This window comes from Pongo pygmaeus, chromosome 16 (genome assembly GCF_028885625.2).
Source record: "Pongo pygmaeus isolate AG05252 chromosome 16, NHGRI_mPonPyg2-v2.0_pri, whole genome shotgun sequence".
NCBI classification, from domain to species: Eukaryota; Metazoa; Chordata; class Mammalia; order Primates; family Hominidae; genus Pongo; species Pongo pygmaeus.
In genome coordinates, this window is record NC_072389.2 from 82,037,601 (window position 1) to 82,058,980 (window position 21,380).

Sequence of the window (21,380 nt, forward strand, 5' to 3'; positions counted from 1 at the left end):
GCAGCTTGAAACATTTATTATCATACACAGTTTGTGAGGGTCAGGATTCATGGAGTGGTTTAGCTGGGTGGTTCTGCCTCGAGGTCTCTCATGAGGTTGCATTGAAAACATCGGCCAGGGATGTGGTCTCTGAGGACTGAAGTGAGACAGGGGATCTCATTCCAAGCTCACACATGTGGCTGTGGCAGGAGGCTTTAATTGTGTACCACATGGACCGCTCCATATGGCTTCTTTCAGAGAGAAAGATAGAAAGGGGGTGGGGAGTGAGGAAACCAGGATAAAGCTGCAGTCTTTCTTTTTTTTTTTTTTTTTTTTTTTTGAGACGGAGTCTCGCTCTGTTGCCCAGGCTAGAGTGCAGTGGCGCAGTCTCGGTTCACTGCCAGCTCCGCCTCCCGGGTTCACGCCATTCTCCTGCCTCAGCCTCCTGAACAGCTGGGACCACAGGTGCCCGCCACCACGCCCAGCTAATTTTTCTATTTTTAGTAGAGACGGGGTTTCACCATGATAGCCAGGATGGTCTCAATCTCCTGACCTCGTGATCCACCCGCCTCGGCCTCCCAAAGTGCTGGGATTCCAGGCGTGAGCCACCGCGCCTGGCCAAAGCTGCAGTCTTTCATAACCTCACTCACTAGTTACCAGCCTGGGCAACACAGTGAGGCGAGCACCTGTGGTCCCAGCTACTCAGGAGGCTGAGAGGGGAGGATCACTTGAACCCAGGAGCTCGAGACCAGCCTGGGCAACAGGGCAAAACCCCGTCTCTACAGAAAATACAAAAATCCTCTGGGTGTAGTGATGTGGACCTGTGGTTTCAGCTACTTGGGAGCTTAAGAGGTGGGAGGACCACTTGAGCCTGAGAGGCCAAGGCTGCAGTGAGCTGTGATCGCACCACTGCACTCCAGCCTGGGCAACAGAGCGAGACTGTGTCTCAAAAAAATAAAATTTAATTTAAAAAGGAGTCCTTCATAAAGATGGCAACAGTAGACAATGTGCACTACTGTGGGGCAGGGAGGGCGGGAAGGAAGGGTTGAACAACTGTTGGGTACTGTGCTCACTACCTGGGTGATTGGATCAGTTGTACCTCAAACCTCAGCATCAAGCAATATACCCATGTAACAAAACTGCAATGTACCTACCCCAAATCTAAAATAAAAGTTGAAGAACAAAAGGAGTCCTTGCTAATTTAAGGTACTGACATAATCCAAGTAATTCACACTTGGGAAAGTAGGGGATTCCTCCACCCTGCAAAATGTGACAATTACAAGTTGGTGGACTCTAGGGTTTGCAGTTTAGAAGCTGAAACTTACATGAAGGATCCCAACTGGAATGAAGACAGCCATTATAATCATCTGTGAGAAAAAGATATACTAGTAAATTGAAGGTATCCACAGTTGTGCGTGGGTGGTTTTATTTATTTTCCGAAACTGTTCTTTCAGACATTAGCTGCATCCATAGGCGTACTAACAAATCAGCTTTTAAATTCCCAGGCTCTTTATCTCTGTGTGAAAGCAGCTATTTGACAATGACTCATACACTTTGTTAATTTTATGGGTGTTTAATATAATCTACATATAGACATGTATGTACTATAAAAACGGTGAGCTCGAATTTAAAATATTTTCTAATGTAGTCTGACTTCTCCTTGTTTGTCCCAATTAGTGAGACTTTATTGATATTTCGCTTGTACTAAAATATTCATATTTCAGGCTCTTAGAGGAGACATGTATGATTCATGGGATTAATGGCAAAGGAATTTGCCTACGTTATCAAATTAGCCTTGCATCTCGCTAGCCTTCATAATGCTGAAGCAAATCTTTGGATTTATATACAAATATTGAATTATTATTCTGAGCTTAATAAAACATGCATATCTTTCCAATATACCCAGGGACAGAAATGGACACCAGAACTTTCTCTGATGCTGCAGCACCTGCAGGTGCCCAAGAGACACTAAGTGAAGTTTGACTGGATGTCTGTCCCTCCCTTTAATGCCCTTGGCTGGCTTTTCCAGGGCACCCGAATACTTTATGGTTCAGTAGCTCAGGGCCAAACTTACTCTCCTCTGCTAGTTCTGTGGAGAGATAGGAGGGGAGATTGATACCATCCCTGGTCTCACAGATTGTCCCAGACCCTCCTCTTCCATGAGGCAGCACAGGAATTTATGTCTCTTGTTCGTGGCTATGTTCTCAGTGCTTAGAAAAGAGATTTCAGGCTGGGCGAGGTGGCTCACACCTGTAATCCCACCACTTGGGAGGCCAAGGCAGGTGGATCACTTGAGGCCAAGAGTTCAAGACCAGCCTGGCCAACATGGCAAAACCCATCTTTTGTATTTTGTAAAAATACAAAATTTAGCCAGGCATAATGGCATGCACCTGCAGTCCCAGCTCCTCCAGAGACTGGGGCATGAGAATTCCTTGAACCTGGGAGGTGGAGGTTGTAGTGAGCCAATATCACACCACTGCACTCCAGCCTGGGTGATCAAGTGAGACCCTGTCTCAAAAAAAAAAAAAAAAAAAAAAAAAAAGAAAGCTTCAGTGTAGAACCCCGTGGTTAAATGTTTGTGTATATTATCCATAAGTACTTCCATAGGATAATTTCTAGCAGAAGGTTTGCTGAATCAAAGATATTAGAGTTTTAAGGCTTTGGCAAATTTTTCCAAACTGCTTTTCAGAATGTTGTATCATTTGACACTCCTTGTAACAGGCTATGAAAGGGGCAATTTTCCCACACTCTACCAACACTAGGAATTTTAAGGTTTGGAGTTTAAAAAAAATCCTTGTCAGTGTGACAGACCAAAAATGGTAGTTCACGATGCTTTAATTTGCTTTCCTTTGATTATTATGTGGTGAACACACCCTGAAGTGACCCCCAATGAGTCACATCTTTGGATAATACCCCCCCTTGAATGCCTATGACTTGTTTAGAAACAAGAATAGAATATTCCAAAAGTGAAAAGATTTTGTAGATGTAATAAAAGTTCCTAATGAATTGACTTGGAGTTAATAAAAAAACATATTATTCTAGGTGGGCCTTACCTAATCAGGTGAGTCATTTCAAAGGACTCCTTGACATTAGAAACTCAAAGCAGCAGAAACTCACTGTGGCCTTAAAGAAGCAAGCTGTCATGAAATGAAGCTGCGAGGAAATGAATTCTGCCACCAATCTGAAAGAGTTTGGAAGCAGATCTTTCCCTAGCCAAGCCACCATCTGAGGATGCAGCCCAGCTAACACGTCGATTTCTGCCCTGTGACACCCTGAGCAGAGAAAGCGGTGAAGCCACCCAGGCTTCTGATTTATAGAACTGTGAGATAATGAATGGGTGTTATTTTAAGCTACTGAGTTTGTGGTAATTGTTACGCGGCATAGATAATTCATATAACTAACAAAACTACAGGTTTTTACGTGTTGATCGTATTTTTTTCTTCTTGCCCATTTTTCCATTAGTATTAGCATTCATCATTTTCCTATTGATAGTTGAGTTCTTAACACATTAAGGCTTGTAAGGGTATCAACCCCTTTGTCATAAATAATAAACAGCCGTTGCATTTTTGTTGTTGTTGTTTTTGAGACAGAGTCTCTGTCACCCAGGCTGGAGTGCAGTGGTGTGATCTCAGCTCACTGTACTTCCGCCTCCCGGGCTCAAGCTATCCTCCTGCCTCAGCTTCCCAAGTAGGTGGGACTACAGGTGTGCGCCACCATGCCAGGCTATTTTTTGTGGTGGCTAATTCTTGTATTTTTTTAAGAGATGGGGTTTTGCCATGTTGCCCAGGCTGGTCTTGAATCCCTGGACTCAAGTGATCCACCCCACCTTGGCCTCACAAAGCGCTGGGATTACAGGTGTGAGGCACCATGCCCGACCAGCCGTTGCATTTTTTTTCTTTTTCTTATTTCTTTTTTTTTTTCGAGACGGCATCTTGGTCTGTCACCCAGGCCAAGTGCAGTGGCATGATCTCTGCTCATTGCAACCTCCGCCTCCAGGGTTCAAGCTGGGATTAAAGGCGTGCACCACAACGCCCAGCTAATTTTTGTATTTTTAGTAGAGACAGGGTTTCACCATGTTAGCCAGGCTGATCTCAAACTCCTGACCTCAAATGATCCACCCGTCTCAGCCTCTGAAAGTGCTGGGATTAGAGGCATGAACCATTGCACCTGGCCGCAGAGAACCAGTTATTGAACATTTATTGGCACCTACTAGTGGAGTGCATGTACCTGTGCTGACTGGTCTAAACCAACAAGAGAATCCCAAATTCTTCTCCAGTGACGGTTCAGAAATGGCACATCTAAGCCAATTTGGGCTAATGGGACAGAAAAGAGGTTTCCTGGGGGATTCTGAAAAGAAGCCAGCTTCTCCAAGGGAGCATATGGCCCTGGGTATTTTGGCAGCCGTTTTGTGACCACAAGAACCACCCTTAAAATGAGACTGCATCTGTGGACAGTAGAGCAGAAAAACAAAAAGGACCTGTTGATATCACTGGGTCACTGAGTCATTCATCTCTGGGGCTGCCCTACCTCTGTGCTTGTTGTTTGAGCCAACTCATTCCTGGTTAACGCCACTTTTTTTTTTCTTTTTTTTGGAGTCAGAGTCTCTCTCTGTCATCCAGGCTGGAGTGCAGTGGCGCCATCTCAGCTCACTGCAACCTCCACCTCCCAGGCTCAAGCGATTCTCCTGACTCTGCCTCCCAAGTGGTTGGGACCACAGGCATGTACCACCATGCCCTGCTAATTTTTTTTTTTTTTTTTTTTTTTTTAGTAAAGGTAGGGTTTTGCATGTTGGCCAGGCTGGTCTCACACTCCTGGCCTTAAGTGATCCACCTGCCTTGGCCTCCCAAAGTTCTGGGATTACAGGCTTAAGTCACTACTCCAGCCTAATGCCACTTTTAGCAGGGCTATCTTTTAGCCAAAAGCACTCTGCCGATAATGAGAGGACTGAATGAGGTAGATGCAATCCCAGCCAGCACCCAGCACATAGCGGTTGCTTAGTAAATGACAGCAACTTCCTTTACCCTCCACTCCAACCCAGGGTCCTCCCTGTGTCCACAGCATGCCTGCATTCCTGCCTTTGCTCGCAGCACTCTCCCTCCTCCTACACAGGCCACATTTGAAGCCTTCTCACCTTTTAAGACCCAACTCCAACTCCATGTCCTTCAGGAAGCTTGTCTAGTTCATGCGGAATTCTCCTCCCCACCTACTGCCTTCTGTGGTTGCCTGTGCTTTCCTGAATCTGGGTCTTATCTTCCCCATCAGAGTGAAACCCCTTGAGGGCCAGGACCATTCTTCATACAGCAGTTGGCCTCCTCTCCTGGGCCTGGCTCAACCTCTTGACTCTTGTAATGTTTGGTCAGTATTTGGTGATGGACCGACAGGCCATTAATCTTTTCTCCCTCTTGATTTTTATAAGCTGTGGGCACCAGCATTTAGCTGAATAAGATTCATTCCTCCAATGGCAAGAGGAGCATTATTACTTTGTTCTGAAGGTCTTTACAAGTATAAGGCATGTCTAAAGCTGCTATAAATAATTTATATTGTCCATAACTCAAGCTGATCAAAATAGACCTCATCACAGTGATGCGGCAAAATCTGGTACAAGCTGCTTTTCTCCTGCCTCCAAACCAATTACACATTCGGAGCAGATGAAAATCTGACTGGATTCCTTCCTGAATCGGATTAATGCCCCATCTACAATCACATAAATCACAATCTGTCCATGATTAGACATTGGATAATCCCATTGGACAAGAGGTGACAACCCAGATTCTATTATCTCATTTATTATCTATTTTTGGAATTTACCGGTAACTATAACCTCCAGGAGATGTTTCCCAGTGAAAGAGGATCTGCTGGAGATTCTTTTGAGAAATGGTTTCTTGATGGACTTTTGTTAGAGCTGTTGCAAGGTGACGAACAGACAAACTAGAACAAGAATGATTGGTCCTTGTTATAAGAAAAAAAACACATTTAGCTTCTTAAGAGTACATGTTGGAGAGAATAAATGGCATCCTTAAAAGCCTTTAAAAGGACAATAACTTTATGAAGAGAAAATCTCATGTTTGAGAACATATGATAAGGCATTTTTCATTTGTTTTAATATCATAAAGGCAAGCATCTCTGACTGATAAAGGGGATGTAACCAGCCCACAAAGTCTGCAAAACCTAAATCCACACACATCTGTGCAGGACAGAGGAGCTTATTACAATATTTAGTTTTCCTGCTGGGAAAATTTGAATCTAGAAGTACTGCTAAAGAGAAATGCAAGGAGCACATGGGTCATGACAGTTCTGATGCCACGCTCATGGTTACTGACTCGCAGGTGCTGGAGCATTGGAGCACAACGAAAAACCTGAAGTCACTTCCACTCTGGGATGGTACAATTCACAAAGCAGTATTGTTCCCTGGAATCTTGCTAACTGGATCTCAACCCAGATGTATTTTTCAATATATTTAACAATATCTGTAAGTCACAAGTAAGGGGTATTCTTTTCCGCCATCCTCAGGATTACAAATAGAAATTCTTCCTTCACCCCATGTCAATGGTTGAGATTAATTTATCACCCATTCACACCCTTCCGCCAAACCAGCCTTGCCCCTGTCCTGCCCATTTCTGGGGAAGAGAGGGGAGCCACTCGTCAAGTCAACATGCACGCCATCCTCCTCGGTCCCGTCTCCTCCCGGCCCTCCTGACACATGTCCTTGTTGTTGTTTGTCTTGCTTCTCACATCTAAATGTTCCTCTTTCCACGGCATAGCTGTGTTTGTACCATTTCCCCACCTAAATCTCTTCAGCCAGGCAATGGGAGGTTTCCCCTTTTCCAAGAGAATCACCTCCAAGCTCCTCGGTGTGGCACTTGAGCTTCTCATGCTCACCCAAATATCTCTGTCTTTCGCGCCTGCTGCTTCCTCCCTGACCATCTGGCCATGTGGGCCTGCCTGGGGTGGCTATGGGTTCTCCCAGTCTCCATGACTCTGCTTGTGCCACTGCCCGTAGTCACCTCTGGCTCCAGCCTCTCCTGGCTGCCCACATTTTCCCCCAAAAGCACTCGATTCACACACTGCCTCCTTCTGTCTGCCAGACCGTTCCCTCTTCCTAGGAGACCTTCCTGCTCCTTTTGTGTCTGGAAGAATCCAGCTCATCCTCCAAGGCTTGGAAGAGACACCACAGGCTCCTCACCCTGCTCTGTGCACCACCCCCCTCCCCCCTTTGTGTCCTATGGTAGCTCCAGGTCATGGCTCTACTGCAGCCTCTTTACAGTGCCGACCCGCACCTTCCTGCCTCATCTTTCCCATCTCTACTATTGCCTATCTCAGTGAAGGGCACTCATCCATCCAGGGCCTCAGCTGCAAACCTGTCCCATTTGGCAAGAGGCTGGCCTCTCTGCAAAAAAGGTACCCAGTCCTGCTTCAGGGAATCCATTTCCTTTGGAGCTCAGTCGGTCCCTCCTTCCTTCCCTTTCTTTCTCATTTTGCCCAGGACCTGGATCTCGGTAAGAGGAGAAGTACTTCTAGAAGAAAGCAGAACACTAGAAGGTAAGCCCCATGGTTGGGAATATGCCAGTGCCTTTGGCCAAACTGCTCAGAACCACTCCCAGGCCATGCTAGCCAGCCCGGGTTCCCCCTTCTGGAAAGATGAGGAAAATGCAGCTTTCCCCCAAAGCCACTGGGCACAGCTCCTTCCCATGGCCTCATCCCCTCCTAAGATCTGGGCCTGGGAGGGTATCCCTGGGCTACCCTCAGAATGTGATTTGGAAAGAAATGACAGCCTCCATATATATATATATATATATATATATATATATATATATGTATTTATATATACTTATATTTATATATTTTGAGATGGAGTCTCCCTCTGTCACCCAGGTTGTAGTGAAATGATGCTATCTTGGCTCACTGCAACCTCCGTCTCCTGGTTTTAAGCGATTCTCCTGCCTGAGCCTCCGGAGTAGCTAGGATTACAGGTGTGCACCACCACGCCTGGCTAATTGTTTATATTTTAGTTGAGATGGGGTTTCACCATGTTGCCCAGGCTGGTCTCGAATTCCTGAGCTCAGGCAATCCACCCACCTTGACCTCCCAAAGTGCTGGGATTGCAGGAGGGAGCCACTGCATCAGCTCCATATATATATTTTTAAACGGTTAATTTTTCTCCCCCTTGTGTAATGACCCCATGTGGTCTTTTTATCTCCTCCCCACTGGCTACTCCCCATTGATCCCCTCAGGACAAGAGTACTATAGATTATGGGTTGGTTGGTTTTAATACAGAATCATCTTGGCATATGTCCATGATAACCCAAGTAACAAACAAAACTATTTCCATCTGGACACACTCAAGTACCACAGGTTCATAACCAGTCTCATGGACAGCTGTGGGGTGTGGGTCTGAGTCTCACGGACGGCTGTGGGGTGTGGGATTGAGTCTCAGTCGCAGTCCCATCTCTTTACTAGTTGTGTTAACTTGTGAAGGTTATTGGTTTATTTATTTCTCAGTGGCTGAAAGATGGTATTAGGACCTGCCTCAGAGGCAGGGCCAACTTCACAGAAACCCTGTGCATGGAGGGGTAAGACACACTTGGTTTGATGCTCTGCCATTGCTGTCTTGAATTTTTATTTATTTATTTATTTATTTTTGAGACAGAGTCTCTCTCTGTCACCGAGGCTGGAGTTCAGTGGCACGATCTTGAGTCACTGCAACCTCTGCCTCCCGGGTTCAAGTGATTCATGCCTTAGGTTCCCGAGTAGCTGGGACTACAGGCATGCGCCACCACACCTGGCTACATTTTGTATTTTTAGTAGAGACAGGGTTTTGCCATGTTGGCCAGGCTGGTCTCAAACTCCTGACCTCAATTGATCCACCTGCCTCGGCCTCCCAAAGTGCTGGGATAATGGGTGTGAGCCACTGCCCCTGGCCATTGAAATTCTTTTTTTTTTTGAAAATTTTGATGATTATATTTCCAGATTTTTTCCTGCGCATGTACATACACATACATACATACATACTCAAACTTTTTTTTATTATACTTTAAGTTCTAGGGTACATGTGCACAACCTGCAGGTTAGTTACATATGTATACATGTGCCATGTTGGTGTGCTGCACCCATTAACTCGTCATTTAACATTAGGTATATCTCCTAATGCTATCCCTCCCCCCTCCCTTTTTTTTTTTTTTTTTTTTTTTGAGAGACGGAGTCTGGCTCTGTTGCCCCAGCTTGAGTGCAGTGGCGCGATATCGGCTCACTGCAAGCTCTGTCTCCCGGATTCATGCCATTCTCCTGCCTCAGCCTCCCGAGTAGCTGGGACTACAGGTGCCCGCCACCACGCCTGGCTAATTTTTTTGTATTTTTAGTAGAGACAGGGTTTCACCATGTTAGCCAGGATGGTCTCGATCTCCTGACCTTGTGATCTGCCCACCTCGGCCTCCCAAAGTGCTGGGATTACAGGCATGAGCCATCTCACCCAGCCTGAAATTCTTAATAATTTTTTAAACAAAGGGTCGTGCATTTTTATTTTGCAATGGGATCTGCAAATTATGTGGCCATTCCTGCTCAGGAGATTGGTGGGCACTTTAATGAGACCTCATATGGCTGCTTAGTCCAGAGCCCCAGCTACAGCACATGCTCAGTAACTTAGGGAAGAGAGAAGGGGGCTCAGGAAGGAGGGAGAGGAGGGGCCCAGCAGTGCCTGTGGGTACCTGTTTGCTCAAAGGGAATCTGGGGTTGGGGAGGCAGGCAAGGCTGGGGAGAGAGCATGGGTCTTGGATGTCAGGAAGCCTGAAGCCTGACCTTGACTTGCCAAGTTTCTTCCTGCCCCCAGGCCTTTGTTTCTTCTTTGAAACATGGTGCTCCATCCCTATCCCAAAAGCAAGTTCTCAGATGCCTGTGGTGGGTGAAGATGTGGATGCTGAGGCTGTCTCTGGCCTGCTGTATTCAACATCTCCAACTACCTTTGGAGAAGAGTAAAAGCCTTTGGGAGTGGGGCAGAAGGAGAATGGAGGGGGATGGAGGCTGGAGCAAGAGGAGAAGCCTGGTCCAGTGACTTAAGCCGGGCAGCAAGGTCTCAGCCCTGGACAGCAGAAGTTCATCCAGAGGGACTCCAGCAGGAAGAGGTCTGGCCTGGGTCAGGGGACCTGGCTTCCGGCTCCATCTCCGTCACATGCTGGGTAACAGATCACCAGGCCTCAGTTTCCTTTCTGATATTCACAGTAGGACTGATGCTCCCACACTAGAAACAGCTTCCTCTGTGTTGGCTGGACATTGTGCATGGGACTGTGCGTTTGTGAGTGATGTGGTAGAGGAGGTTTTGGGGAGAAAATAATCAGGGAGACTTCTCTGTGCTTCTGAACTCTCCCCAGTACAGGCTAGTTTTATGGGATAAAGCATAGCTATGGAGCTCAAGCTGCTATTCCTGATAAGGAGAAAGTGCTCTAAGACCCAGGATAGGAGGCACCCAGGTCTCCTGCATGCCAGCCTGGGATGTGGAGAGTGTGTGGCCCCTCCATACCTGAGAAGGGAGCAGCCAGGAGGCAGAGAACCAGGGTAGGGCCACATCAATGGTGCCCGTGGCCATGCCCAGCAGGTGCAGGTATTTTCTTCTCCCATCTCAGTGCTGGTCTCTCAGGGGTGGCTGTGACCAGAAGTCACACAGGGAGTGATTTTGAAATGGATCCCTGGTTTTACAGCTCCAGAGATGTGAAATGGGTGAATGATGGAGCTACACTCATGTGGCTCTTCAATGGCACAGTGAAAAAAGCCAGCGAGATGGAGCCAGATAGACCTGGGTTCAATGCCAGCAATGATTTAACCTGTGACCTGAGGCAGTAACTTCCCCTCTCTGAGCCTCAGTTTCCTTGAGGATTGGAGGGGCCCAGTAGTACCCACCACATGGCATTACTCTGAAGACCCAACAGGCGAACAACAAGGACTTTGCACATGGTGGCCCTGAACACATATTTGTTTTGACCTGGCTTCCTAGCATCCCAGGAGGGGTGACCCTCTCCAAACCCCACCTCCCTAGTGAAGTCTCAAAGGACAGGTTTTTCTGGATGGGAAGGAAGAGTTTCTCTGGGCAGGAGAGGGTTAAAAGCTGGGCCTGGAGCTGCCCCTCCCGGCCAGCTGTCTGAACCCCTGAATTATAGATTTGCTTGCTCCTGGCCTGGTGAGCAAGACCTAGTAGGTGCTGGGAGCCAGGCCTAGTCCAGGGTCACCTAAGGGTAGGGCCATTGGGCCAGACGCACCTCCTCACTCCACATGCAGACACACACACCAGGAGTCCCCTCCCAGTTCTGACTGTGCACCCACATTCACAGATATAACCTGTACACAAAGTGTATGCACAGACCACACATCTCCAAACCCCATCTACACAGCAGACACACACAGAGCAAGCACACATCGAAATACACAAAGAAATCATCAGATGACACACACTGAGACATACTTAGACCTCCCCTCCGCATCCAGACACATGCAGGCAGGGTGGGCAGAGGCTCCCAACATAAAGATACAGCCACAGTCATAATTGTCATAATTAACACATATGGAGCACTTACTCTGTGCTAGATATTGCTCGAAGCCCTTTCCAGAGAACAGTTGATTTAATTCTTATGTAATAGAGATAGCTACAGTTATTATACGCCCATTTTACAGATGAGGAGGCTGAGGGAAGGACAATTCAAATAAGATGACTGAGGTCACACAGGTGGCCTGGCACAGCCTCAGGCACAGATACCCACCCCCTCGCTCTTGTCCTCCATTTACATAAACACATTCATTCCAGCGCAGCATCCCCCAACCTCTGACCCGCCCGCACACACTCAGGGTGAGCGCTCTTTGGGGGACTGTTGACTAAAGACGCAAGAAATGGCCTATTGGCCAACGAGTGGTAAACTGTAACAAGAGCCGGTCCGTTGGCCGGGCGCGGTAGCTCACACCTGTAATCCCAGCACTTTGGGAAGCCGAGGCGGGCGGATCACGAGGTCGGGAGTTCGAGACCAGCCTGACCAACATGGTGAAACCCGGTTTCTACCAAAAATACAAAAATTAGCCGGGCATGGTGGCGCTCGCCTGCAATCTCAGCTACTCAGGAGGCTGAGGCAGGAGAATCGCTTGAACCCGGGAGGCGGAGGTTGCAGTGAGCCGAGATCGCACCATTACACTCCAGCCTGGGCGGCAGAGCAAGAGTCTGTCTCAAAAAAAAAGCCGGACCAGTGAGAAGACTAGACCTCCTAAAGGTGGAGGCGGAGGTCAAAAGCCGGACGCTACTGGACGAGGCTTAAAGCGCTCGCCCCAGCGCGGGGCCGGTGAGGAACCTTCACCGTGGACCATGGTCGAATAATGTTAGCGTGCACTCGGGGCCTCGCCCTAGCCCTCTGCAGAGCCTCGGCCTGCGCCCTTGGCTACACCCGTTTCGAGGCCAACCAACCTCATGCTCTTAGTAGAACGGCAGTAGCGACCGCGCCCTCAGGCCCACAAGCCCGAAGGTCTGGGCAGGGTCTGGAATGGCGGTGGAGACACTTTATCCGCAGGCGTTTCACCTCGCGCCCCACCCAGGCGCACACCAAGTTCTTGGTACTCCTTTTAATGGGAAAACAAGAACAGACACCATGGTTGGATAAATGTTATTTATAATTCATGGGCCGGTCTTTGAACCCTTTCAAACAAAACCCACAGCGATTTCTTTGAAAGAATGCCTGGACTCTGCTCAGAGCTCTCAGATTTTCTCAGGACCAACGAGCCGCCGCCTCGCAGATACCACTGTAAATTACCCAGCGCCTTACGTTGGTTTCTGATGATTTGCATTGCAGTGGGTTTGTGAATGAAGCACAAGAGTTTAGAAAAATCTTATTTTGGAAGTTGGATACGCAATCGACCCCAGCAGTGTTCCTAGAAGGAGCTATGCCATTTGAATGGGGGAAAAATGAGGGAGCGGGGGAGTCCACGTTACATTTAAAACAGCAACAGCAACAAATTAAAAGCAAAACAAAACAACAAAAAAAGGAAGTGCAGCAGAAGGAGGAGGTGGTGGTGGAGGAGAGGGAGGAGGGGCAGCAGCAGCGGCAGCAGCAGCAAGGATGGAGTCAAGACCCGTCCCAGTCCCGGGTGAGCGCTTTTGGATCTGGGTTCTGGCTCAACCCACTTAATGCCCCAATCTGAAGTTTTCTACAGTGTGTGTGGATAGGAAAGTCTAAATAGAGTTTATCAGAACCCAGGTGGTCATTCTCTACCCTCTCTCTCTAGCTTGGACCCAAAGAACAAAGGCACATGAGAGGAGAAAGGTGACCGGCTGGACGATGACGGTCACGTCCAAACGGATCCCCCTTGTCCTCGGCTCTCTCGTCCTGAGAGTGGTTTTAATTTTTTTTTTTAGTTATTTATATAAGAAGGGAGCTCTTAAAAGAGAGCCACCTCCACCCTCAGGTATCCATCACCCAGCTCCAGCGCGCCTGGGAAAACCGCCCCGAAAGTCCAAGAGGAAGCTCGGAGTTGTAACGGTCGCGGAGCCAGCTCGGCGATGACACAAGGTCCAGTCCAGATTGCCAGGCCTGGGGCATGAGAGAGGATCCTTGTAGGTTTCGGAGGTGGGGGGGCTGCACTCCATTGTTCACTCCGGGCCAATCAGGGTGGGCCCACTTCCTCCCAGCCAATCTCCCTTCACCCCCAGCCTCCAACCCAACCCACCCCGCCCATCAGCCCCTGGATCCCCATCACCTCCCCCGCATCCCCGGCAGTTCTGGGGAAGCTTCGTGACGCCACAGGTCCCGCCCCCAGCTCCGGCCCGGGGCTAGTGCGTGTTGACGTCATGCTGCGTGCGGGCCGGTGCGGAATCGCTCCTTCAACTCCGCGGGGCAGTAGGAGTTAGTTAGCAAAGAGCCGAGGCCGGGCGCGCGACCCTTGTCCTTCTGCCCCTGGCCGCACACTTTGCGCACATCTCTTTTTCTGCATGGTGGATATTATTTTTCATTATCCTTTTCTGGGTGCTATGGGTGATCATTCCAAGAGTAAGTATTTCTGTGTGTGTGTGGGGTGGGGTGTGTGTGTATGCTTAATATGCAAAATTTCTAATGCAGAAAAATGTTTAGTGGATTCTACAAGTGGCTTCTATTTGTCAGAATAGTTTAGGAGAGGAAAAACGAATGCATGACTCCTGCAGGACTGCTTATCTTTGGGAATCCTGTTGTTTTATTTTATAAGTAAACACTATTTCTCAAGCCGGCTAGGATGACTTCGGGCTGCGAAATCTGCTTCTGTTTTGCGCACAGGCAATTAGGTTTGATTTAGGGATGTGGTTTTTTTTTTTTTTTTTGGTTGTTGTTTGTTTGCCTTTCGGTTTTTCAAAGCTAGGGAGCTTTCTTTCGCTTGCTCTGGGATATTTAAACTAAGAAATGTCTGAGAGGATGAGCGGGGACTGCCGAAAGACGATGTGTCTGTGTTGGGATAGGAGGCGGCCGCTGTGAGTGGGAGTGTGTGAGCGGAAATGCCGGGACAGCACCGTTAGGTGTTGATATCCAGGCGTCCGCAGTGCCTGTATATTTACTCTCTTCTTAGTTTCGTGTTAGCGTTTAGTTTCAAGACACGTCGACAAAACGACTGTGATTAATGAATGTAATAGCGAAATATTTGGGGGTGGGGGACAGAAGAAAGCTTCAGCAATCCACAAGATACTGGTTTTTCGTTTCCAATGCTCTGGACCTTTAGAGAGCTCATCACCTTTCCTTATGGTCGCAAGTCTTGAAAGAAAGAGCAAGAGAGCGAGCGGGTTGGGTTGGGGCTGGAGTGGCCGAGGCCGGCCTGGGTCCGGGCAGTCAGGCCTGACGCGGCCCCGCGCCCTTCCCCGGCAGAGAAGCCCGGGACGGCCATGTGCGTGGGCTGCGGGAGTCAGATCCACGACCAGTTTATCCTGCGGGTGTCGCCCGACCTCGAGTGGCACGCGGCCTGCCTCAAGTGTGCCGAGTGCAGCCAGTACCTGGACGAGACGTGCACTTGCTTCGTGAGAGACGGGAAGACCTACTGCAAGCGGGACTATGTCAGGTGAGGCCGGCGAGAACGCGGGCTGGGCCACCGCGCGCCGGGGCCGGGACTGGGGATGGCGGCCTGCCCGCGCGCCCCGGCCCTGCCCAGGGAGAAGGCGGTCCGCATCCCGCACGGGTGCCGCAGCGCTCCCCCGGGCCCGGGAATGCCCGCAGGCGGGTCACCGCAGTCTCCTGGTGGCCACAAAGTGTCCTGGGCGCGTGCCGGAGCCGTAGCAGCCAGGGAGATGAGGGCGGCCGCAGGCCCAGCGCTGACACCGCCGCGCCTTGGGCCCGCAGGCTGTTCGGCATCAAGTGCGCCAAGTGCCAGGTGGGCTTCAGCAGCAGCGACCTGGTGATGAGGGCGCGGGACAGCGTGTACCACATCGAGTGCTTCCGCTGCTCCGTGTGCAGCCGCCAGCTACTGCCTGGGGACGAATTCTCGCTGCGGGAGCATGAGCTGCTCTGCCGCGCCGACCACGGCCTCCTGCTCGAGCGCGCCGCGGCCGGCAGCCCGCGCAGCCCCGGCCCACTTCCCGGCGCCCGCGGCCTGCATCTGCCAGGTAAGAGCGCCGGGGCCTGTGCTGGGGTGAGCGGGGTGTGTGTGCGTGCGTGTGTGTAGGGGTGTGCTTGTGTCCCTAACGAGAAGTCAGTTGTGTGTGGTTCCGTCTGCCGGGATAATGTTTTTCTGTATCACTGCGGAACTGTGTGCTGGGAACAAGGCTGTGTGTGTTCTTGTGTGCTCGGGAGAAACTGCGTGCGTATGAGCGTGTGAGCACGGAGAATTGTGCAGAATCGTGTTCTCCATGACCAGGAACATGCAGGGCACAGTGCTAGGAGCAGAAGAGTGGATGACAACAGGGAATCTTAAGTGGTGTCCGTCTTGGGGCTTGTATTAGGAATTTCTTCGAGGAATATGTGTTATTGTCAGAGGGAAAGGTTTGCCCAGGGGTATGTGTGTAAGTAACACAGCTCCAAACTGGGAGCTGGGCAGGAGCTTGGTCAGCCAGGAGCCAAGAACCCAACAAAGAGGGGTTTTTGCCATCTTTGCCAACAGAGAGGGGTTTTGAGGCCCAGTTTGATGAACAATTTAGCCAGGTTCTTCTGGGGGAGGGGGAGTATCAATGCATAGTGGACTGTCACTGGAATATTCTGGGTCCTCATCAGCAGCTGCCCAGAGATGGGGTCTGAGTGTATAATGGGCAGGTACGGCTGAACAGAAACAGCGGTGCCTCCGCCCCAGGCAAGGCAGTTTCCCCCAGGTAGCCATAGGCCTGCAGCACAGATCCGCAGACCAGGCTGGGCCTCTGGGTGCTGTGTGGCCTTGCCCTGCTCCTCCCCTCTCTGGATCTCCACTTCCTCCCTATAGAAAGAGGAAACTGGGCTGGATGGGCTATTTGTAAATATTTGTCCAGACCTAGAAATTCGTAGAGGGGAACATAAACCGAAATGGTGCAGTACAGATCCACGGTGTATATGGGTCGGGATCAAATGGAGATGTGAAATGGGAGCAAGCGGGTATTCAGTGCACCCCCAACTGGGATCTCGGAGAGGCTCCCCTTTGTTTGTTCCGGGCTTCAGGGTGCAGGCTCTGGAATCAGTCACTGTTTCCCCGGGATGGAGAGAACCTGGGGCCAAGCGAGGAGAGTGCCAGCGGCTGCTCAGCACCTTGGTGGTTGGGAGGCCACTGGGCTGGGGAACCTGGAGCCTTGAGGAAGGAGACAGGGGCCGAAGCCCAAAGGCGGGCAGCAAGGAACTGTTGCAAGCCCTGAAGGCCCGTCCATAACCCTGGATGAGTCTTCTACACATGTGGCCTGGCCCTGTCCAAATGGGCTCTGAAGGAGGGGAAGGGCCCTCGTAGGCCCCCGGCATATGTGCACCTCCTACCCAGTCCCCTGGGCAGCGCCTCGCCCCGGATCCACGTCGGTCCCTTTCCCTCTAGAGTCCTGGGCGAGCCTCTTTCCTCTTCCTCTGAAACTCCGACTTCTTCCGGAGGGCTTCGCTCGTTCCGAGGCGAGGGTCCTGCGACTGGAGGAGGCACATCCCTGAGCAGCCACTTCCTCCCCGCAGCGGCCTGTCGCCGAGCTCCCGAGCCCTGCTTGAGCTCGGGAGAGATCGCTGCGGGGCAGTCCGGCCCAGGAGCGAGAGAAAGAACGAAAATGCGCAGCTCTCTCCGCGTAAGGCGAACAGATGGAGAGGAAGACGAACGATTAAACGAAACAGAATAAAACAGAAACGAAATTGGGCCCCGGGGGGCTGGGCCGCCCGGAGGTTAGGCTCGGGGAGGGTGGGTGGCGGCCCCTCGCTAATCTCTGGCCCCACCCTGTCCTGGCAGACGCTGGGTCGGGCCGGCAGCCCGCGTTGCGCCCGCACGTGCACAAGCAGACGGAGAAGACGACCCGCGTGCGGACTGTGCTGAACGAGAAGCAGCTGCACACTCTGCGGACCTGCTACGCCGCCAACCCGCGGCCCGACGCTCTCATGAAGGAGCAGCTGGTGGAGATGACCGGCCTGAGCCCGCGGGTCATCCGCGTCTGGTTCCAGAACAAGCGCTGCAAGGACAAGAAGAAATCCATTCTCATGAAGCAGCTGCAGCAGCAGCAGCACAGCGACAAGACGGTGAGCGGCCGCGGGACCGCAGGCTTGAGTCGGGTGGGGGCTGCGCTTCTGCCGCGGTATCTGCGTGCCCTTTTCTGGGCGAGCCCTGGGAGATCCAGGGAGAACTGGGCATTCCAGATGGTGTATGTCTGTACCTTCACAGCAAGGCTTCCCTTGGATTTGAGGCTTCCTATTTTGTCTGGGATCCGGGTTTCTCCTTGTCCCAGTGGCAGCCCCGCGTTGCGGGTCCCGGGCGCTGCGCGGAGCCCGAGGCTGCATGGCAGTGTGCAGCGCCCGCCAGTCGGGCTGGTGGGTTGTGCACTCTGTCGGCAGCTGCAGAAGTGTGGGAGTGCAGGTCTTGCCTTTCCTCACCGGGTGGTTGGCTTCCAGCACCGAAGCTGACCTATCGTGGCAAGTTTGCAGCCCCAGCAGATCCCCAGTGGAGAAAGAGGGCTCTTCCGATGGGATCGAGTGTACGCCTCCCCGCAAAGCAATGCAGACTCCAAATCACTCAAGGCCTGGAGCTCCAGTCTCAAAGGTGGCAGAAAAGGCCAGACCTAACTCGAGCACCTACTGCCTTCTGCTTGCCCCACAGAGCCTTCAGGGACTGACCGGGACGCCCCTGGTGGCGGGCAGTCCCATCCGCCATGAGAACGCCGTGCAGGGCAGCGCAGTGGAGGTGCAAACGTACCAGCCGCCGTGGAAAGCGCTCAGCGAGTTTGCCCTCCAGAGCGACCTGGACCAACCCGCCTTCCAACAGCTGGTGAGGCCGTGCCCTACCCGCCCCGACCTCGGGACTCTGCGGGTTGGGGATTTAGCCACTTAGCCTGGCAGAGAGGGGAGGGGGTAGCCTTGGGCTGAGGGGCTGGGGACAGCCCTAGGCGGTGGGGGAGGGGGAACAGTGGCGGGCTCTGAAACCTCACCTCGGCCCATTACGCGCCCTAAACCAGGTCTCCCTGGATTAAAGTGCTCACAAGAGAGGTCTCAGGATTAACCAACCCGCTCCCCCGCCCTAATCCCCCTCTGCGTGCGCCTGGGGACCTGGCCTCCTTCTTCGCAGGGCTTGCTCTCAGCCGGCGGCCGGTCCCCAAGGGACACTTTCCGACTCGGAGCACGCGGCCCTGGAGCACCAGCTCGCGTGCCACTTCACCTGCCTCTTCCCGGTGTTTCCGCCGCCCCAGGTCTCCTTCTCCGAGTCCGGCTCCCTAGGCAACTCCTCCGGCAGCGACGTGACCTCCCTGTCCTCGCAGCTCCCGGACACCCCCAACAGTATGGTGCCTAGTCCCGTGGAGACGTGAGGGGGACCCCTCCCTGCCAGCCCGCGGACCTCGCATGCTCCCTGCATGAGACTCACCAATGCTCAGGCCATTCCAGTTCCGAAAGCTCTCTCGCCTTCGTAATTATTCTATTGTTATTTATGAGAGAGGACCGAGAGACACGGTCTGGACAGCCCAAGGCTCCAGGATGCAACCTGCTTTCACCAGACTGCAGACCCCTGCTCCGTGGACTCTTATTTTTTCAAAACCAGAATTTGGGACTTACCAGGGTTAGCTTTGCCCTCTCCTCTCCGCGTGGCCGCCGCTCTGTCTCTCCACGCCCCACCTGTGTCCCCACCTCGGCTGGCCCGGAGCTCGCCCACGCGGACCCCCGCCGTGCCCCCGCTCCGCGCTCCCTGGCGGCTTCGCCCGGGCTCCTAGCGGGGAAAAGGAAGGGGATAACTCAGAGGAACAGACACTCAAACTCCCAAAGCGCATGATTGCTGGGAAACAGTAGAAACCAGACTTGCCTTGAAAGTGTTTAAGTTATTCGACGGAGGACAGAGTGTGTAAGCCTTTGCCGAACAAACAAACGTAAGTTATTGTTATTTATTGTGAGAACAGCCAGTTCATAGTGGGACTCGTATTTTGATCTTAATAAAAAATAATAACCCCGGGCGACGCCACTCCTGTGTGCTGTTGGCGCGGCGGGAGGGCCGGCGGATGCCAGTTCAGGGGTCGGGCTGGCGACGGCTGCCGGGGCTCCGCGTGCTGCGGGCGGGGCGGGCCCGGTGGGGATTGGGCGCCGCCGAGGGGTGGCGCTGGGCGCATGCGCGCTGAGGCCCTCCCAGAAGCAGGCGCGCCCCACTGGCGACCCTTGGGCACCTGGCGGCCGAGGCCCGCGGGCGGGAGGCGGGACCCGTTTGGGCGGGAAACCTGCGGTGCTTGTGGCGGCTGAGCGGCGGACTCCGGCCTAGAGTTATGCCGGCGAGGGCGCGCCCCGCTCCCGGAACCAGCCTTGGCCTGGCGCCTGCCGAGCCCGGAGCCCCCGTCTCGCTCGGCGCCGCCGGCCCTACCGGCGCTTCCTTCCCCAGCGGTCCGCGGCCCCGGGTGAGGCTCGAAGCCCCGCGCGCTGCCCCTGGCCCTGCAGCACAGCAGCGAGGCCAACCCCGGCCAGAGCGGGCGGCCGTGACGGGCCGTGCTCCGCGCTGTTCCCGGAGTGGATGCGCGACGTGATCAATCCGCGGCATTTATTAATTCCACAGTCTAGACAGAGGCGGGGGCCGGGCGGCGGCTGCTTATCTGCGTTTGGCATCACCTGCAAGCGATACACCGAGGGGCCGCAACGAGCCCCTGCTAGGAGCGCGGCTGCCGGGAAAATAAGTCCACCCAGAACCAGTCTGGCGTGTCCTTGGTTTATTTTCTTTCCAGACCGAAGTGGAGGGGGTCGGGGGTGGCCCGGGTGGGAGGGAGCTGGGAATGGCCCCTGGATATGCCCTGCCCAGGTCACTTGGTGTGACATTTCAAACCCCTGCGACTTGTTTTCTTGAAAACTGGCTTTAGTGATCGCAGGAAATAACCGAGAGATACTGAATCTCCAGTAGGCCCCCGGGCAACCGCGCACACACAAAAACAAAAAACCCCAAAAGAAAGAAAAAAAACCCCACGGAGGCTCAGGTTTTACTCTTTACAAATATTTAACCCTTTGGCAGCCTGGGACAGTTCTTTTCCAAGACCAGCCTTCACTTAGTGGACTGAGGGAGCTTCCCGACTACCAGTTAGTCCACCGCTGTTGTAAGAACCTTTGGCGTTGAGTTGTCGTTTCCTTGTCCCTCGAGTTTAGCGACCCACAAGCATATCCTTCTTTGTCCAAGGTTTGTTTTGAAAGTGGGCAAGGCCCTAACTGGGTAGGGGATAGTTGCCATCTTAGCTTAGGTAGAGGCTGGCAAGGAAAACGTGTCTGGGGGGCCCTATAGTTTTTAGATAGAGAAGTAGGTGTCTTCTGTTAGCCATGGCTGCTTGGATGGCCAAAGGCCACTGTGGGTTTTTCAGCAGCGCTTTTGGCAGAATTCCTTCACACTGCCCCCACCCCACTTGCAGATGATGGAAGGCTTACTGGCAATTACTGAAAGAAAATGGGAGGTGGGAAAATGGAGCTGCATTTATATTTTACTTCCTGAATGTCAAGGTGATGCTGGCACAAATATTAAAGGGAACATTCCCCTTCTTTGGGATATAGGAAATGGTGCTGCAAACTTAGAGATAAGGGAAGAGATATGCAGAGTTAATGAGGACCAGCTTTACCTCTCAAGTGCCCAGAAATGGCTTTAATAATCAGGTCTGGGTTCTTTGAGGCTTCCTTCCTTTAACTTAGACCATTCCTTCCCAAACAGAAATACAGATTTCTCCTTTTACCTTCTGGCTGGCCATTAGATAGGGGGCTAAAACTTCGAATAAATCTCACTGTCAAAAACTTTTGATTTATCCAGAATATTTGGGTTTTCTCATTTTTTTTTAAAAAAAGAAATAACAG

At 51.9% G+C, this 21,380-nt stretch overlaps 2 protein-coding genes across 4 annotated transcripts; one reads left to right on the forward strand and one right to left on the reverse strand.

The window, feature by feature from the left end:
• LOC129013870 (vasodilator-stimulated phosphoprotein-like) lies at positions 1 to 19,678 on the reverse strand. The gene is made up of 4 exons (XM_054450591.1): positions 19,530 to 19,678; positions 19,134 to 19,284; positions 1,305 to 1,346; positions 1 to 230 (listed from the first exon to the last, which is right to left on the reverse strand). The coding sequence occupies exons 1-4, from the start codon at positions 19,676 to 19,678 to the stop codon at positions 195 to 197; spliced, it is 378 nt and encodes a 125-aa protein (XP_054306566.1). The 3' UTR covers positions 1 to 194.
• On the forward strand, positions 12,622 to 19,524 carry ISL2 (ISL LIM homeobox 2). 3 transcript variants are annotated; one of them, XM_054450090.2, is made up of 7 exons: positions 12,622 to 12,743; positions 13,405 to 13,508; positions 14,826 to 15,015; positions 15,294 to 15,556; positions 17,329 to 17,612; positions 18,187 to 18,354; positions 18,773 to 19,524. In XM_054450090.2, the coding sequence occupies exons 2-7, from the start codon at positions 13,499 to 13,501 to the stop codon at positions 18,887 to 18,889; spliced, it is 1,032 nt and encodes a 343-aa protein (XP_054306065.1). In that variant the 5' UTR covers positions 12,622 to 12,743; positions 13,405 to 13,498; the 3' UTR covers positions 18,890 to 19,524. The 3 variants fall into 3 exon arrangements, with proteins under 3 accessions (XP_054306065.1, XP_054306063.1, XP_054306064.1); XM_054450088.2 differs by lacking the exon at positions 12,622 to 12,743 and adding an exon at positions 13,046 to 13,086 and having other exon boundaries at positions 18,652 to 19,524; XM_054450089.2 differs by lacking the exons at positions 12,622 to 12,743; positions 13,405 to 13,508 and adding an exon at positions 13,808 to 13,985.
• Positions 19,679 to 21,380: the final 1,702 nt, after the last annotated feature.